This window comes from Gobio gobio (assembly GCF_949357685.1).
Source record: "Gobio gobio genome assembly, chromosome: 20".
Taxonomy (NCBI): domain Eukaryota; kingdom Metazoa; phylum Chordata; class Actinopteri; order Cypriniformes; family Gobionidae; genus Gobio; species Gobio gobio.
The window spans coordinates 958,661-977,175 of NC_137113.1; the positions used below are offsets into that span (position 1 = coordinate 958,661).

Here is an 18,515-nt window from a genome sequence, read left to right on the forward strand (position 1 = left end):
ATGTCAGATGGATCATAGAGCCGCCCTCTCAGGAGGGAGCGTGTGCTTTACACACATGTGCTCTGACACGCTATCTCTGTCTCTTCTCCTGCAGAACTATTTTGCACGAAATTTCTACAACATGAGAATGTTGGCTTTGTTTGTGGCCTTTGCAATCAACTTCATTCTGCTGTTTTACAAGGTATTTCACACTTCAGCATTCACAGTGGGGCAAAAAAGTATTTAGTCAGCCACCAATTGTGCAAGTTCTCCCACTTAAAAAGATGAAAGAGGCCTGTAATTTTCATCATAGGTACACTTCAACTATGAGAGACAGAATGAGAAAAACAAATCCAAAAAAAGCACATTGTCTGATTTTTAAAGAATATATTTGCTAATTATGGTGGAAAATAAGTATTTGTTCAATAACAAAAGTTCATCTCAATACTTTGTTATATACCAGGGGTGTCCAATCCTACTCGTGGAGGGCCACTGTCCTGCAGCCTTCAGCCCCAACCCCAATTAAACACACCTGAACCAGCTAATCAAGGTCTTACTAGGCATACTAGAAACTTCCAGACAGGTGTTGAGGCAAGTTGGAGCTAAACTCTGCAGGACAGTGGCCCTCCAGGACCGACTTTAGACACCCCTGTTATATACCCTTTGTTGGCAATGACAGAGGTCAAACGTTTTCTGTAGGTCTCCACAAGGTTTTTACACACTGATGCTGGTAGTTTGGCCCATTCCTCCATGCAGATCTCCTCTAGAGCAGTGATGTTTTGGGGCTGCCGCTGGGCAACACAGATTTTCTATGGGGTTGAGATCTGGAGACTGGATAGGCCACTCCAGGACCTTGAAATGCTTCTTCCGAAGCCACTCCTTCGTTCCCCGGGCGGTGTGTTTGGGATCATAGTCATGCTGAAAGACCCAGCCACGTTTCATCTTCAATGTCCTTGCTGATGGAAGGAGGTTTTTACTCAAGGCCCCATTCATTCTTTCCTTTACACGGATCAGTCGTACTGGTCCCTTTGCAGAAAAACAGCCCCAAAGCATGATGCCCCCCCCCCCCCCATGCTTCACAGTAGATATGGCATTCTTCTTTCTCCAAACACGACAAGTTGAGTTTTTACCAAAAAGTTCTATTTCGGTTTCATCTGACATTCTCCCAATCCTCTTCTGGATCATCCAAATGCTCTCTAGCAAACTTCAGACGGGCCCTGACATGTCCTGGCTTAAGCTGGGGGACACGTCTGGCACTGCAGGATTCGAGTCCCTGGTGGTGGAGTGTGTTACTGATGGTAGCCTTTGTTACTTTGGTCCCAGGTCATTCACTAGGTCTGTGGTTCTGGGATTTTTGCTCACCGTTCTTGTGATCATTTTGACCCCTTGGGGTGAGATCTTGCGTGGAGCCTCAGATCGAGGGAGATTATCAGTGGTCTTGTATGTCTTGCTCCCACAGTTGATTTCTTCACACCGAGCTGCTTACCTGTTGCAGATTCAGTCTTCCCAGCCTGCTGCAGGTCTACCATTTTGTTTCTAGTGTCCTTTGACAGCTCTTTGGTCTTGGCCATAGTGGAGTTTTGAGTCTGACAGTTCGAGATTGTGGATAGGTGTCTTTTGTACTGATAATGAGTTCAAACAGGGGCCATTAAGGAGCCTCTTAAAGAAGAAGTTACAGGTCTGTGAGAGCCTGAAATCTTGCTTATTTTCCACCATAATTTGCAAATAAATTCTTTAAAAATCAGACAATGTGGATTCTATGATGAAAATTACAGGCTTCTCTCATCTTTTTAAGTGGGAGAACTTGCACAATTAGTGGCTGACTAATAGGGCTGTCACTTTACGTTAGAAAATCGATTGCACAATCGATCGGACCAACCAACACAAGTTTCGAAAACGAAAATAGGGAATCGATTTTAACCAAATATGTACACTATTATTTTTGAACGAATTAAACAAATAAAGAAGGACCCGTGGAGGCGGAGCCATGCAGCTCGAAATCAAACTAGGGAAAGACGGCCTTAACAGCAATGGGGGATCTGTTGGTGACATCTACACAAGGGGCTACGAAAGAGTGAATGACGTCGAAAGCGACCTCTTACAGGAGATGTTGATTTATGAAAAGGAACCACCTTTGCCAGCTGACAGCGACCCGCTTTTGTGGTATAAGATTGGCAGTTTGAAATACCCCCACCTTGCGCAGCTGGCAGTGAAGTACCTGAGTGTCCCTGGAACATCAGTGCGGTCGGAGCGCGTCTTCTCAACAGCTGGGCATATAGTGAATAAAAAACGCTCTGCTCTGGACCCCGAAAATGTTGATAGACTTGTTTTCCTGTCCAATAATTTGTAATAGAGCCTTATTTGCACGTTTCATCAGTAACGCCCGCATAGCCTAAGTGTCGGTTACGTTCAATTTAAAAAAACACATGGCCTGTTCGCAAGCTAAGTTCATTCAAAGTTTCATTTTGAACGGTTGAATAATTACGTTAAATTATTATCCGCACGAACTTCACATTCAGTGTAGGCTAGTCAATTTTTAAGCTTTATTTTCAACCTCTTTTCATTGGCTACAATTTTGTTGTTGTTGTTGTGGAATTTATAATGGTAAACACAGCCATGTTAAAGCCTGTAGCTAATGTTTTTCTTTGGCGTTATGGCAGTCCACTCTGCTTAATGTTTTTTTTTCCCAGAATGTTGCACTCCTGTTTGTCATTGTGCACAAAATAAATCATCAGAAATCTTGCTGACTTGTGCGTCTCAAGCGCCCTCTTTACTTTCATCCTAATGCCCGTTAGTTGTCCGTGGATTGGCGTAGGCTATATTTAGCATTGAAAATGAAAACGCCATTTAAAATCGATTTTAGAATCGATTCAATGAACACTTGTGTCTCAAAAATCGAACAGGATTTTTTTTACAAAAGTGACAGCTAGGCATGTGCCGGTAAACGGTAATACGATATGCCGCAATAATGAACATGCACAATATTGTTATCGTGGGCACTTCAAAATACAGTGAATATTTATTTATTAGCCTACCTATTATTCCGATTTTTAGAATGCATTTACTTTACCCATCAACCGTTTAAAATGAACAATACGTCAAAGAGGAACGAGCACTGATGTAAACAAAACCCAACGTGCATGAGCACATGGCGGAACGAGTGAAGGACGTGCCTTGAATGAAGCGCACATTCACTCTCTGACAGCAGAGGGCGCTGACACAACAGCAGAAATGCAGCCGTTTCTCCGATAATCCCTGGTTAACAAAACAGTTTTCTGTATTCGTTACTGTGATAATCACATAACTATAACAAATACTTAAAGACTTAAGGCTATTCATTTTCAAACTTAAACATTTTATATTTTAATCTGGTCTAAATCACATGCCCTAGATATTGTTTGAATATGTTCTGACTGTTATTCAGTCACACACTTTATAATATGGCTCCATTATTTAACATTAGTTCATTCATTAACAAGCTGACAATGAAAAATACTTCTAAAACGTGTATTAATCTTAGTTAAATGTAAATTTCAGCATTTAATAACACATTATTAATATCAAAAGTTGTAACTGTATTATTTAATGAACCCGAGCTTACACTGACTAACAGTTGCTTTTTTAACTAACATTATCAGAGAAGAATAACTGTAAAAATGTAGTTATTTGTTCTTTGTTGATGTTAATGCATTAACTAGTGAGACCTTGGTGTAAAGTGTTACCTATTGTTCTTTATAATTCTTTAGCTCTTTAAAGGGTTAGTTCAGCCAAAACTGTAAATTGTGTCATTAATGACTGAGCCTCATGTGGTTGGACACCCGTCAGACCTCCGTTCATCTTCAGACACAAATGAAGATATTTTAGTGTAAATCTGATGCTCTGAAAGGCCTCCATTGGCTCAACTTTACACTCTCAAGACCCTTAAAAGACACTAAAGACTAAAGTTACAAAGTCCATCTCACTACAGCGGCTCTACAATAACTTTATGAAGACGAGAATAGTTTTTGTGCGCAAAAAAACCCTAAATAACGACTTGCATAGTGATGACGATTTCAAAACAAAGCATCATGAAGCTTCGAAGCGTTATGAATCAGTGAGTCGACTCAGCGGTTTGAATCACCAAATTTCAGCAGTTTGACACGCGATCCGAATCATCATTCGCCTCAGTGATTCATAGCGCTTCGAAGCTTCATGATGCCTTGTTTTGAAATCGTCATCACTATATAAGTCGTTATTTAGGGTATTTTTGCGCACAAAAACTATTCTCGCCAATTCATAAAGTTATTTTAGAACCACTGTAGTGAGATGGACTTTGTAACGACGTCTTTAGTGTCTTTTAAGGGTCTTGAGAGTGTAAAGATGAGCCAATGGAGGCCTTTCAGAGCATCAGATTTACACTAAAATATCTTAATTTCTGTTCTGAAGATGAACGGAGGTCTGACGGGTGTCGAACGACATGAGGGTCAGTCATTAATGACAGAATTTAAATTTTTGGGTGAACTAACCCTTTAATCTGTTTTAAATATTATAAGTTTTTGTGTATTGCTTTATTATATTTAAATGTTTGGTTCTTTTGTTATTAGAAAGTTTTAAACCCGTTATAGTATGACAACACTTTTTTTTGCAACAAATTTCATTATCGTGATAATACCGTATACCGCGATAAAAGCTTCAGCAATTAATCGCAACATGAAAATTTGATACCGGCACATGCCTAGTGACAGCCCTACTGACTAAATACTTTTTTGCCCCACTGTACTTTCCACAAACCCTAACCCTCAGACCAGAATAACAAGAGCAGCCAGAGCACATGATCTCCAGTGTTTGTGTATCTGAGCTCCAGCTTCTTCCCTTGTGAAGGTGTCCACGTCCTCAGCCCTGGCCGAGGGGAAGGAGGTGTTGTTCAGCTCGGACACCAGCGTGCGATGGGACAGCGGCTCCAGCTCTCGCCCGGTCCCTGTGCACTTTGTGCTGGAGGAGAGCAGCGGATACATGGAGCCCACCCTGCGGATCTTAGCCATCCTGCACACGGTCATCTCCTTCTTCTGTATCATCGGCTACTACTGCTTAAAGGCACGCCATCAGTGCTTTACATCACACCACGACTAGTGAACCGGAATTATTTACTGCACAAACGTAAACTAAAACATCATCACATGCTGCATTGATTTATTAGCGGTTTCTAAATGTCTCCTGATTGTTTCTCACAGCAGCCAATGATTCACACGAAGCCAGAATATTGTAGAGTTTGACAGATGACCAACACTGGCTCTTTTAAACTCTGGTATTATTAGGGACATTTTAGGTGAACTGGACCCGGTTTCATTAATTCTAATGAAATCCAGTTACTGAAACAATAAACCTGTCAGATTTACACAAAAGATGAAATGCCCAGCAGTATCAGTCTAATGGGGTTTTAATAAACACTCCCATTATTATTTCTGAAATGCCTTTAATAGAAAACAGAGCTGTGAATACTGCTTTATGAGCAGAGGTGGACAGTAACGAAGCACATTTACTTGAGTACTGTACTTAAGTACACTTTTTGAGTATCTGTACTTTACTGAAGTATTATTTTTTAGGGAAACTTTGACTTTAACTTCACTACATTTGAAAGACAAATATCGTACTTTTTACTCCACTACATTTCTATCAAGGTCCTCGAAGTCGAAAGTCGTTTCTGTAGCAGCTTTGCAAGTCAGTGGATGATATTTTTTTATTTTTTTTATTTTTTTTGCAGACAGCCTATAAGTAATCACTTTTGTAGGGTCATAATTTCCCAAAATGTTTTGAACACTGATCAGTTTATATCAAAATGGAGGAAGACGGTTCCTCGGCACAGTGTGTGCACCCATGGCCATATTAGAAAGTAAGTTTCAGTTTTCTGAAAAGATTAAAGATTAGTTTCATTGGCATACACTTGATGAATGTCTCATAAAATGTTAAAAAACGTAAATGTCAGGGAGAAAGAGAAGCACAGACATATGGATGATGAACGAGCTCAGTTCAGTCTGGTTTTTGTGCCTCTGATATGCTAGAGCACGAGTACTGAATAGAGCTTTCTTTTGTGTTTTTTTCGCACTTAAACAGACCAATACACACAAAATATCAAAAGTTTCATTTTGGAAAGTATTCACGTAAACAAAGTTGATTATGTCATAAGTGAACGTAAACCGTTGGGGGAATATCGGATGTGTATCAGTGTATAGGATTTGTGCATTCTGCCTTAAAGTGACAGCAGCTTTGTAACTTTTATACAAGTATTTAAATGAGTTCAAGATAGTCGTATGCATGTCGGATAGAGCATCACTGACTGGCTTAAACCACCGTGATGGCTATAGCGTGCATTCATACAACAATGCAACAATAATAAAATAATGCATTGACATAAATAAGGAAATTTACTTTTGATACTTAAAGGGTTTGTTCACCCAAAAATGTAAATTGTGTCATTAATGACTGAGCCTCATGTGGTTGGACACCCGTCAGTCCTCCGTTCATCTTCAGACACAAATGAAGATATTTTAGTGTAAAGCTGATGCTGAGAAAGGCTTCAGATAGGCCTCCATTGGCATTCAGTACATTTACACTCACAAGACCCATAAAAGGCACTAAAAACGCCGTTACAAAGTCCATCTCACCACAGTGACTCTACAATAATTTTACGAAGCGACGACAATAGTTTTTGTGCGCAAAAAAAAAATCTAAATAACGCCTTTATCCAGCTTGTTCTTGTCTTCCGTGTGTGTCTCCACGACGCATGCGTGAGAATATGAGCAGATCCGGCGTTCGGACACATGACCCAGAAGAGATTTGTTTACGAGCAGAGGAAGACGTGCGTATCTCAGCTGTTGAATTCTACACTGATCGTGCTTTAGGTCTCGGTGTAGTTCTCAAAATGGGCTAAAGTGTGTATTTCATGGATTCCCGAACGCCGGATCTGCTCATATTCTCACGCATGCGTCGTGGAGACACACGGAAGACAAGAACAAGCTGGATAAAGGCGTTATTTAGATTTTTTTCTTGCGCACAAAAACTATTGTCGTCGCTTCGTAAGATTATTGTAGAGTCACTGTGGTGAGATGGACTTTGTAACAGCGTTTTTAGTGCCTTTTATGGGTCTTGTGAGTGTAAATGTACTGAATGCCAATGGAGGCCTATCTGAAGCCTTTCTCAGCATCAGCTTTACACTAAAATATCTTCATTTGTGTCTGAAGATGAACGGAGACGACATGAGGGTGAGGAATTAATGACAGAATTTACATTTTTGGGTGAACTAACCCTTTAAGTATTTTTATTAACAAGTACTTCTGTACTTTTACTTAAGTAAAAATAGTTTTTTACAACTTTCACTTGTAACGGAGTAATATTTGACCAGTAGTACTTTTACTTTTACTTGAGTAATGGAGTTGTGTAGTTTGTCCACCTCTGTTTATGAGGCTCACGTTGTGTTTCTCCTCAAGGTTCCTCTGGTGATCTTCAAGCGAGAGAAGGAAGTGGCCAGGAAGCTGGAGTTTGACGGTCTGTATATCACAGAACAGCCCTCAGAAGACGACATTAAAGGCCAGTGGGACCGGCTGGTCATCAACACACAGTGAGTGACTGACCAGGCTCAGTTCAGTCGGTCACCCAATGACAAAAGCTGGAGGCGGCCATTAGGACAGGAGAAGTCATTGCACCATTTTAGATTCTTTTCAGATTCTGCTCCAGTCAAGTGACTCTCCCTGCACTGCAAAAAAGGCTTTTCTTACTTAGTATTTTTGTCCTGTTTTCAGTCCAAATGTCTAAAAAATCTTACATTAAAAAGCATTTACTAGACGAGCAAAAGTTTTTGTCTTGTTTTGGGGGAAAATAACTCAAAATTAAGGGAGTTTTTGCTTAAAATAAGCAAAATAATCTGCCAATGGGGTAAGCAAAATAATCTTAATTCAAACAGAAAACAAGATAATTTTTCTTACCCCATTGGCAGATTATTTTGCTTATTTTAAGCAAAAACTCCCTTAATTTTGAGTTATTTTCCCCCAAAACAAGACAAAAACTTTTGCTCGTCTAGTAAATCCTTCTTAATGTAAGATTTTTTAGACATTTGGACTGAAAACAAGACAAAAATACTAAGTAAGAAAAGCATTTTTTGCAGTGTGGGCGTCTCAAATTAAATCATTTTTTACTAGTATCATTTGTGAATTTAGTTTCAGGATATTGATTGATGTGTCATGAGGATCTTTGTGATTTATGAATATGATGATTTCATCTCTGTCTCTCAGATCCTTCCCAAACAATTACTGGGATAAGTTTGTGAAGCGGAAGGTGAGTTTGGAGACGTTTGCACAGATACACAGACACACTCGTTTATCATGAAAGATGAACAACCATCTGGTGTGTGTGTGTGTGTGTGTGTGTGTGTGTGTGTGTGTGTGTGTGTGTGTAGGTGATGGATAAGTATGGAGAGTTTTATGGACATGATCGGATCAGTGAGCTGCTCGGGATGGATAAAGCCGCGCTGGACTTCAGTGACGCCCATGAGAAGAAGAAACCAAAGAGAGACAGTTCACTGGCCGCAGTGTGAGTGTGTGTGTGTGTGTGTGTGTGTGTGTGTGTGTGTGTTAGAGGTTACACCATCATCCTCTGACCCTGTGGGATTCACTGAGCGTTCCTTTATTTTCAGACTGAACTCGATCGATGTGAAGTATCAGATCTGGAAGCTGGGCGTGGTCTTCACAGATAACGTCAGTAACGGCCCCTGGTGTGTGTGTGTGTGTGTGTGTGCTTCGGTCAGCTCTGATCTGCTGTGATTGTGTCCTGCAGTCGTTCCTGTATCTGGCCTGGTACATGAGCATGTCCATCCTCGGCCACTACAACAACTTCTTCTTTGCTGCCCACCTTCTGGACATCGCCATGGGCTTCAAGACACTCAGGACCATCCTGTCTTCTGTCACACACAACGGCAAACAGGTCACACATCATCTATCTATCTATCTATCATCTATCTATCTATCTATCTATCTATCTATCTATCTATCTATCTATCTATCTATCTATCTATCTATCTATCTATCTATCTATCTATCTATCTATCTATCTATCTATCTATCTATCTATCTATCTATCTATCTATTCATCCATCCATCCATCTCTCTGCTGTTATTAAGAGTTTTTGTGTTCTAGGAGATCATTTTAATAATGTTGGGTGATGTAATATCCTCTGGTGATGCACTAGAGACACATACCGCTGTGTTAAAATTGTTAATATATCATAAATTAGAAATAAAACATTGCAAAATAAAAATACTAATTAGAAATGTTGTTTTTATGCTTTATAGCACCTGAGGGCGTCACTGTTTGAGACACTCACAAACTGTCTCAGAGCTGCTGAACTAACGTGTGTGTGTGTGTGTGTGTGTGTGTGTGTGTGTGTGTGTGTGTGTGTGTGTGTGTGTGTGTGTGTGTGTGTGTGTGTGTGTGTAGCTGGTCCTGACTGTCGGGCTGCTGGCGGTTGTGGTGTATCTCTACACTGTAGTGGCGTTCAACTTCTTCCGTAAGTTCTACAATAAGAGTGAAGATGGAGAATCCCCAGACATGAAGTGTGACGACATGCTAACGGTGAGCACACACTAACACCAGCTCTACACGTGTGTTTGAGGTCAGAGGTCAGAGGTGTGTGAGACTCCTGATGAGACCGCAGGACGTCTGACCTCGAGCCGTGACCTCTGCTCTCTGATATTTAACGTCTGGATGGCAGTAATGTGTTTTCCTGCACGTTGATCTTTGAATTGCTTGCGTGTGGTTTAACGTGTTCTTCAGATGAGAGCATCTCTGCTGCCATCCTTCATCTGAGACGCAAACGACCGGACGGTCATTAGAACCACAGCACATTAACGGCCGGAGCAGTCAGCTAGAACAACAGACTAATTAACTAACTAAACAAACAGAGAGAAAGAGAGAGAGGGGGTGTGTGTGTGTGTGTGTGTGTGTGTGTGTAAGAGCTTTAATCCGCGGGAAAGCAGCCACCCGTGCAATTCCATTTCTAGATGTATCCTTCCTCTCTCTCTCTCTCTCTCTCTCTCTCTCTCTCTCTCTCTCCTCCTAATAAGGGAACACAATTTGAGTGAAAAGGAAGCTTTTGTCATGAGAGGGTGACGGGTGTGTGTGTGTGTAACATAGTACCTTCACTGCCCTGTAGATGGCGAAATCCCTTCTTTTATAGCAGTAATAAAGTTAAAGGGTTAGTTCACCCAAAAATGTAAATTGTGTGATTAATGACTGAGCCTCATGTGGTTGGACACCCGTCAGACCTCCGTTCATCTTCAGACACAAATGAAGATATTTTAGTGTAAATCTGATGCTCTGAAAGGCCTCCATTGACTCAACTTTACACTCTCAAGACCCTTAAAAGACACTAAAGACTAAAGTTACAAAGTCCATCTCACTACAGCGGCTCTACAATAACTTTATGAAGACGAGAAAAGTTTTTGTGCGCAAAAAACCCTAAATAACGACTTATATAGTGATGACTATTTCAAAACACGGCATCATGAAGCTTCAGAGCGTTATGAATCAGTGAGTCGATTCAGCGGTTCAGAGCGTTATGAATCAGTGAGTCGATTCAGCGGTTCAGAGCGTTATGAATCAGTGAGTCGAATCATGATTCGGATTGCGTGTCAAACTGCCAAACCGCTGAATCGACTCACTGATTCATAACGCTCTGAAGCTTCATGAGGCCGTGTTTTGAAATCGTCATCACTATATAAGTCGTTATTTAGGGTTTTTTTGCGCACAAAAACTATTCTCGTCTTCATAAAGTTATTGTAGAGCCGCTGTAGTGAGATGGACTTTGTAACTTTAGTCTTTAGTGTCTTTTAAGGGTCTTGAGAGTGTAAAGTTGAGCCAATGGAGGCCTTTCAGAGCATCAGATTTACACTAAAATATCTTCATTTGTGTCTGAAGATGAACGGAGGTCTGACGGGTGTCCAACCACATGAGGCTCAGTCATTAATGACACAATTTACATTTTTGGGTGAACTAACCCTTTCAGTACAGTAACTAATTACATGTACTTACATTTGTTTTCCACAGACATTAAATGTTTAATTAAAGTCACTAGAGGTTGTGATGCAGTGATTTTAGACATATGGAGTTGGTAAAACCTCTGTAACACACACGTGTGAATCTCAACATTGACCATTGATGATTTTTGCAGCGTTAAGGGTTATTTTCCTGTTTATTACTGTGAAGCTGCTTTGAAACTGTCACGTCCGGGAGGAAGAAATGAGGCGAGGTCTCAGTTGCAGGAGGACATAAGGGTTTTTATTACATAATAAAACAAACACGAAAACCAAAACACCCACGAGGGAGAAAACCAAACTAGAAATACAATAAAACATACGGGAGCAGAAACATGTAGCACAACGGGGAACAGACGACAAAAGACACACTCATGACAACGAACCAGCTCAGAACTGAACACACCATGAGAATATAAAGAGTGACAAATCAAGCGGGAAATCAGAGAGAACAGGTGGGGCAAATGAACCAATAATGAGATAACAAGCAACAGGACAGGAATGAACATGACACAAGAATTACCCAAAACACCACATGTGCCAAACAAGACAAGGCAGACATGTGACAGAAACATCTAAACTATATCAGCAGAAGTGTTGAGCCACCCCTTCACACACACATGAGCTTCCCATTCTCCATCTGTAGGGTTTAATATGGAGTCTCAGCTCTAACAGCTCCAGCTCTTCTTTCCTCAAGGTTTAGGAGTGTGTTTATGGGGATTCTTCATTAGTGATGTTGGACGAGAAGGCCTGGCTCTCAGTCTCCGCTCTAATTCATCCCAAAGCTGTTCTATGGGGTTGAGGTCAGGACTCTGTGCAGGCCAGTCCAGTTCCTCCACCAAACTCCTCGCCATGTCTTTATGGAGACGCTTTGTGCACTGGAGCAGTCATGCTGGGACAGGAAGGGGCCGTCCACAAACTGGGCCCACAAAGTTGGGAGCATGAAATTGTGCAAAATGCCTTGCATTAAGAGTTCCTTTCACTGGAACTAACCCCTGAAAAACAACACCACCCCATAATCCCCCCTCCACCAAACTTTACATATGGCACAATGCAGTCAGGCAAGTCCCGTTTGCAACCGCCAAACCCAGACTCGTCCATGGGATTGTCAGACGGAGAAGCGTGATTGGTCACTCAGAGAACACGTCTCCACTGCTCTAGAGTCCAGTGGCGGCGCACTTTACCCCACTGCATCCCACGCTTTGCATTGCACTTGGTGCTGTAAGGCTTGGATGAGCTGCTCGGCCATGGAAACCCATTCCATGAGGCTCTACACACTGTTCTTGAGCTCATCTGAAGGACACAGAAGTTTAGAGGTCTGGAGCTCTTGACTCTGCAGAAAGTTGGCGACTTCTGTGACCCTCAGCATGCGCTGACCCCGCTCTGTGACCCTCAGTATGCGCTGACCCCGCTCTGTGACCCTCAGCATGTGCTGACCCCGCTCTGTGACCCTCAGCATGCGCTGACCCCGCTCTGTGACCCTCAGCATGTGCTGACCCCGCTCTGTGACCCTCAGCATGTGCTGACCCCGCTCTGTGACCCTCAGCATGCGCTGACCCCGCTCTGTGACCCTCAGCATGCGCTGACCCCGCTCTGTGACCCTCAGCATGTGCTGACCCCGCTCTGTGGCTGAGTTGCTGTTGTTCCCAATCGCTTCCACTTTGTTCTAATCCCACTAACAGTTGAGTGTGGAATATTTAGTAGTGAGGAAATGTCCCGAATGGACTCCACCGATCACGAACACCTGGGGCCCTATCTTGCACCCAGCGCAATTGACTTTGTACACCGACGCATGTGTCATTCCTATTTTGCACCCGCGCAAAGCGCGCTTTTCCCTCCACAGAAGCACGTCGCTAAACTAGTGAATGAACTTGCGCTCCCTGGGCAGTTCAGAGCAAAAAAGGAGGCGTGTTCCGGAGCAAACAATCCCTGGTGCTATTTTGCTGTTCCATTAAACAATTGCGCCACTGACCAGAAAAAACCTAGTCTAAAGTCAGTGGCGCGTTGCGCGTTGTTCATTATGCTATTTTAAGGGCGCATGCTTGACCATAATGTATAGCGTGCACAACGCGCATACACTTTGCTCATGTAATCTACACAGATGCAACAGTTATTTTTGCAAATCATAAATTGTTACACTAAAAAAATATTAACACATGAGATGACGGAAATCATTGTGGTGTGCCACGAAGATGTGAAAAAATAGGCATAAATCTAGCTTACAAATGATTCAGGCTAATTGTAATAATTAAGGATAAGACCTGTTTGCCCGATAGTGGCAAGACATATATGTATATAAGGACATCTGACAAATTGGTTTGTCCGTCAAGAACCAGGAAAAAAAATCGACCCGCCCACAAAGTTACTTGCGCTTCGCGCTTTGACACTTGCGTTTCAGATCGTTAAAATAGGGCCCCTGAACTCTGTGGAGGGGCGGCTCAATACTTCTGGCAGTGTAGTGTGTGTGAAGCGCTGTAGAAATAAACAATCTCTCCCGTGTGTTTGTATGCAGTGCTACATGTTCCACATGTATGTTGGCGTGCGTGCCGGCGGTGGCATCGGCGATCAGATCGAAGATCCGGCCGGAGACGAGTACGAGATCTACCGCATCATCTTTGACATCACCTTCTTCTTCTTCGTCATCGTCATCCTCCTGGCCATCATTCAGGGTGTGTGTATGCACAGATGAAGAGTGTGTGAGTGAAGTGTGTGTTTCAGTATAACATCACGCGTGTGTGTGTGTGTTTCAGGCCTGATCATCGATGCGTTCGGGGAGCTGAGAGACCAGCAGGAGCAGGTGAAGGAGGACATGGAGGTGAGAACGGCTCCTTTGATTCTGAGCTGAACTCTGAGATCCGTCCTGTGATTGTTCAATTAATATCGAAATTAGCACGACTAGTACATACAGCTCATAGAATTATAGGGTTGGAGGATAAACAAACCATACAAGAGCTGTACGAGGCATCTATTTTCAAGCAAGCTAAGAAAATTGTTGCTGATGATACACACATTTTACACATTCATTTTAATTTGTTACCATCAAGGAGACGATTTAGGGTTTTGAAGTGTTAGTCAAATCGTTAGAAAAATTTAAATTTAAATAGGGAATCTTATGTCTGAGATATATGCTGTATTTCATAAATTAGAATGTAGGCGTTTTATGTATGTATTGTATACTGGCAAATTTATATTCTATTCTATTCTGATTAAACACACGCGTGTCTTTCCTTCTGCAGACCAAGTGCTTCATCTGTGGGATTGGAAACGATTACTTCGACACGGTTCCTCACGGCTTTGAGACGCACACGCTGCAGGAACACAATCTGGCCAACTATCTGTGAGTCCTGCTGTCATTCATTCAACTCTGGCAGTTCTTCTCAGATCCTCCTGGGAATGATTCGGTCCTGGAGCGTTTTACCTGCAGAGAGTCAGAGACAAACAAATAAAGCAGATGAGCGATCGATACAGCGTCCAGATGAAGCCGCTCCACATGATCTAACACGATTTAACCCTCTCGAGTCGGCGCTCGCTTTTTTTCCTTATCAGTGCCGTTTTTTATCATTCAGGCAAGTGTTATACATCATTATTATCTGTTAAATTTAATTTATTTGTGTACAGTCACAATAAAAACAAAATGTTTTGCTTTTTGCTAAATAAAGAAAACACACACGATGCGCGATCTGCAGCCTCTCTGTCAAAGACGCTCATTCAGAAAGTCTTCAGAAAATGACCTCTAGCTTAGTGAAGACTTGTCTCACAAACATGAGACATATGTCTAAAGAAACGGTTTTAAGGTTAAACACTGCAAACCAAATCAAAAACAAATATTCTGTGTTTATGTAATCTGGTTGAAAAGAGATAGATGTCAGTCACCCGCGAGCCTCTTCATTATCCGCTAATGTGACCACGCCCACGGATCGCGCGCTCTATTGAGATTCAAATACTGACGATCCAGAGTCGACGCCCACATCAACTCACACAAACACATCTAGTGAAGCGCTGTAACGCTACTTCAGCTACATCACTCTGACACGCGTTGAGGAATAATCCACCTCATGAAAAGCTGTTCATGTTCTGTTCAGACTGAGCAAAGGATTCAGGGCTGATTGTAAGGTAGGCCAAGTTTATTCTGTTAGCATCTGTGAATATTAAACACAAAAAGACGTTTAAATATGAATCCTGCTGCATGTCATACACGCAAGAGTATTTAGACCAGATTTATTTGGCCTGTTTTGGACAGATTATACGTGTTTATTAGGGGTGTAACGATTCGTTTTAACAACGATTCGATTCGTATCACGATTTGAGGTTGTCGATACGATTCAAGGACGATTTTGGTTCATTTAGAACGATACGATCCGAAACGATTCAGTGACCTGAAATCGATTCAGTAACTTTTTAGCCAAAAATTGTGTGACTGAAATAAATATCTGGATACTGCTCAATGCAGGTGAAGTTTCCTAGATTCCTGTTGTTTCTTGTAAGGGAATCAGGTATCAATTAATTATGGATATAAACAAACAAGTAAACAACAATTAATGGCAAATGCATTCAAATTTTATTTGAATAAAGTGCAACCAACAGTTTAGGCTGAATTAACAGGAAGTTAACCTTTTCTGCTCTCATTTTCAATATTCAATACATTTTCAATAAAAGCACAGTAAGTGCAACCAACATTTCAACAGTAGGTTAACCTGCTACTTCTGCTTTTGTTATCCAACATAATATTACAATATTAATATCAAAAATAAAGTGTAACTAACTTCTCTTCAGGTTTAATTAATAGTAGGTGTACCTGTTACTTTTGCTGTTGTTTTTCAACATTAAAATAATACAAATACAATATTAATTTCAAAAATAAAGTGCAACCAACATTTCTTCAGGTTGAATAAACTGGCTGAACCTGCTACTACTCTCAGTTTAATAAACAAACAATATTTAACAAAGATAAAATGTAACCAACTACTCTTCAATGACTCTACAGATTTCTTTTTCAACAATATCAACATGATCTGACCGCAGAACTCTTCTCTGTGCGTTCACTATGTCTCCAGCTGTACTAAAACTCGCTCTGCAGGCACACTGGTGTCAGGAATGCACAGGTAACATTTAGCAAGGGTTGAAAGTACAGGTAACACGTTACTAACTTAGCTCTTTCTCCTGGTGACTTGATAATTTCTCGCTGGTTGGCTTCTCCTCTGCCATACGCCATGCTGTTTTGTTTTCTTAGCGCTGCTGCTGGTGCGTGCGTTGCGATGATGTCACAGATAGGCAGACTGAATCGAGTAACGTTTAACGCCTTTATCATTAAAAGTGCTTAGAAAAAACATCCATATAAAGTCTGACGTGCTTAAATCCAATGCGTTATTTCCTATGATCGATACAATCGATTGATTACCTTTTAAAACGATGTTAGATCGATATATGTCGTCCGGAAGGCCAACTTGCCGAGCACAGATCGATGTAGTTCGATCATAGGAAAATAAAACGATACATCGATGTAGTAGATGAATCGTTACACCCCTAGTGTTTATTGTAAAAGAGCCTAGTGTCACATCAATAAAGCTTTTATTCACAAATGTCTGCTCAGATGCTATAAATATAGCACCAGTCAAACGCGTTTTTATTCACATTCATGTTTAAATATTATAGCCTAATGTTATTTTTTAAATGTAATATCAATGTTTGTTTTATCGAGTTAATATCAAGTTTTGTTTTGTAGAAAGTGAATTGCTTTCTTTACAGTGAATTTCGTTTTGTATAAATTGTTTCTTAATTTTAACTATTTATTATTTAATTTTTTAGCATGAGACGACTTTCAAAAACATAAAAAGTAAAATGCTCTTCTTTGGCATTTTGTCTTGTTTCTAGTCTAAATATTTAAACATTCTTAAATCAAGATGTATTTACTAGATAAGTACAATATATAATATAATGTCCTTTGTCCTGTTGCTCTCAGTCACATAGGCCTAAAAAGCTCATTCATTATGCAGCTCATTATGCGGGTTATTATGTTCATTTGTCATCTCAGGTGATACTCATCATTATTCATTAGATATCACGCCTCCTCATATACGGGCTTTGTAAAGAAACATCAGTTTAAGGCAAAAACTCTAGGCAAATACACCCATTAGTCAAAAGTCTTGTGAACACATATCTATTGTGTGTTTTGAGGCCTTAAATTAAAAAAAAAAAATTGTGTTCTCAAAAACCGTGCATTAACATTTTTCTCCACAAAAAAACGTGTACATAAATGTTGCTCACATATTCTGGTAGCCCAGTTTGTGCTGAACACAGTGTAATTACACTTTTGTGTTAATGTGTTTATAAGCAACTGAAAAAAACACAAATGTCAGAGCATGTCAAAACTTCTAAAGGGCCCTGAAACAGCTCAGACTCCAGAGGGTTAAAGAGACCAAAACATGTTTCTCAAGTTGTTCCAGACCTGTATGAGTTTCTGCTGGACACAAAAGGAGATATCTTAACGTGCTGGTGACCAGAGAAGCTGAGGGCCGCCATAGACATCCACAGAGGAAAATACTTTAAATAATGATTAATCACATGATGACTGTTTCACTCATAATGTCTGTCATCTGCACGTGTGTGTGTGTGTGTGTCTTTGCAGATTTTTCTTCATGTATCTCATCAACAAGGATGAAACCGAGCACACAGGCCAGGTATTTCCCATCATCCTCTCTGGTTCTCATGTGTTGTTGGTTCAAACCCTCAGCGAGCATCTGCTCTTCAACACACTCTTGTTTGTCTTCCAGGAGTCGTACGTTTGGAAAATGTACCAGGAACGTTGCTGGGAATTCTTTCCCGCTGGCGACTGTTTCCGGAAACAATACGAGGACCAGCTCAATTAAAAAACACACACACACACACACACACACACACACACACATGGACGGCTCTCTTTGGACTCGCAGTGAATATATGAAGTTCATCGCTGCGGCTGAAGATCAACACGTCTCTGCCGTCCGCCGCTTCTTCATCTCATTAACTCAAAGACTGATGGAGGAGGAGCAGGAGGAGATGGAGGAGGAGGAAGAGCGAGCGCTGCACGTTTCTTTAGGCGGGATCCGGTGCCTTATGCAAATGAAGAAGAGACGGAGCGAGCGCTGGAACCCTCAGGACTCGCGTCTCCTCTGCTGCTCGCGGTCGGGTCTTCTGCTAATGCACTCATACCACAGCAGAGTTACTCTTTATATAGAAAATATCCTGGAGAAAATCTTTCATTGCATGTTTATTATGCAAGTTTAAGGAAACATTTGAAACGTAAAGACGCAAGCTGATCTATATCACAGTTTTATAGGTTTAAGAGCATTTAAGATGTGTCTGTCCTATCACAATATTATATCACGACTTTCCTCTGTCGTTCGCCACGAATACGTCCAGATCGCATTCGCACTACATTTAGTTTGACGCAGAAGCAATACCCATTCAGGGAGTCCACCCTACGCCCTACACACTGCA

General features: G+C 41.2%; 1 protein-coding gene across 1 annotated transcript in view; it reads left to right on the forward strand.

Moving 5' to 3' along the window:
- ryr2a (ryanodine receptor 2a (cardiac)) overlaps window positions 1–17,905 on the forward strand; it is a gene marked incomplete at its 3' end in the record, with an annotated part of 227,705 nt that extends 209,800 nt beyond the window's left edge. Inside the window, exons 93-105 of the mRNA XM_079845576.1 lie at window positions 95–181; window positions 4,840–5,052; window positions 7,443–7,573; window positions 8,244–8,286; window positions 8,408–8,541; window positions 8,645–8,705; window positions 8,785–8,931; window positions 9,445–9,579; window positions 13,552–13,708; window positions 13,790–13,854; window positions 14,276–14,376; window positions 17,665–17,716; window positions 17,810–17,905. Of these exons, the coding sequence (XP_079701702.1) occupies window positions 95–181; window positions 4,840–5,052; window positions 7,443–7,573; window positions 8,244–8,286; window positions 8,408–8,541; window positions 8,645–8,705; window positions 8,785–8,931; window positions 9,445–9,579; window positions 13,552–13,708; window positions 13,790–13,854; window positions 14,276–14,376; window positions 17,665–17,716; window positions 17,810–17,905 (1,422 nt within the window). The remainder of the gene's footprint in view (window positions 1–94; window positions 182–4,839; window positions 5,053–7,442; window positions 7,574–8,243; window positions 8,287–8,407; window positions 8,542–8,644; window positions 8,706–8,784; window positions 8,932–9,444; window positions 9,580–13,551; window positions 13,709–13,789; window positions 13,855–14,275; window positions 14,377–17,664; window positions 17,717–17,809) is intronic.
- Between the last annotated feature and the right edge of the window lie 610 nt (window positions 17,906–18,515).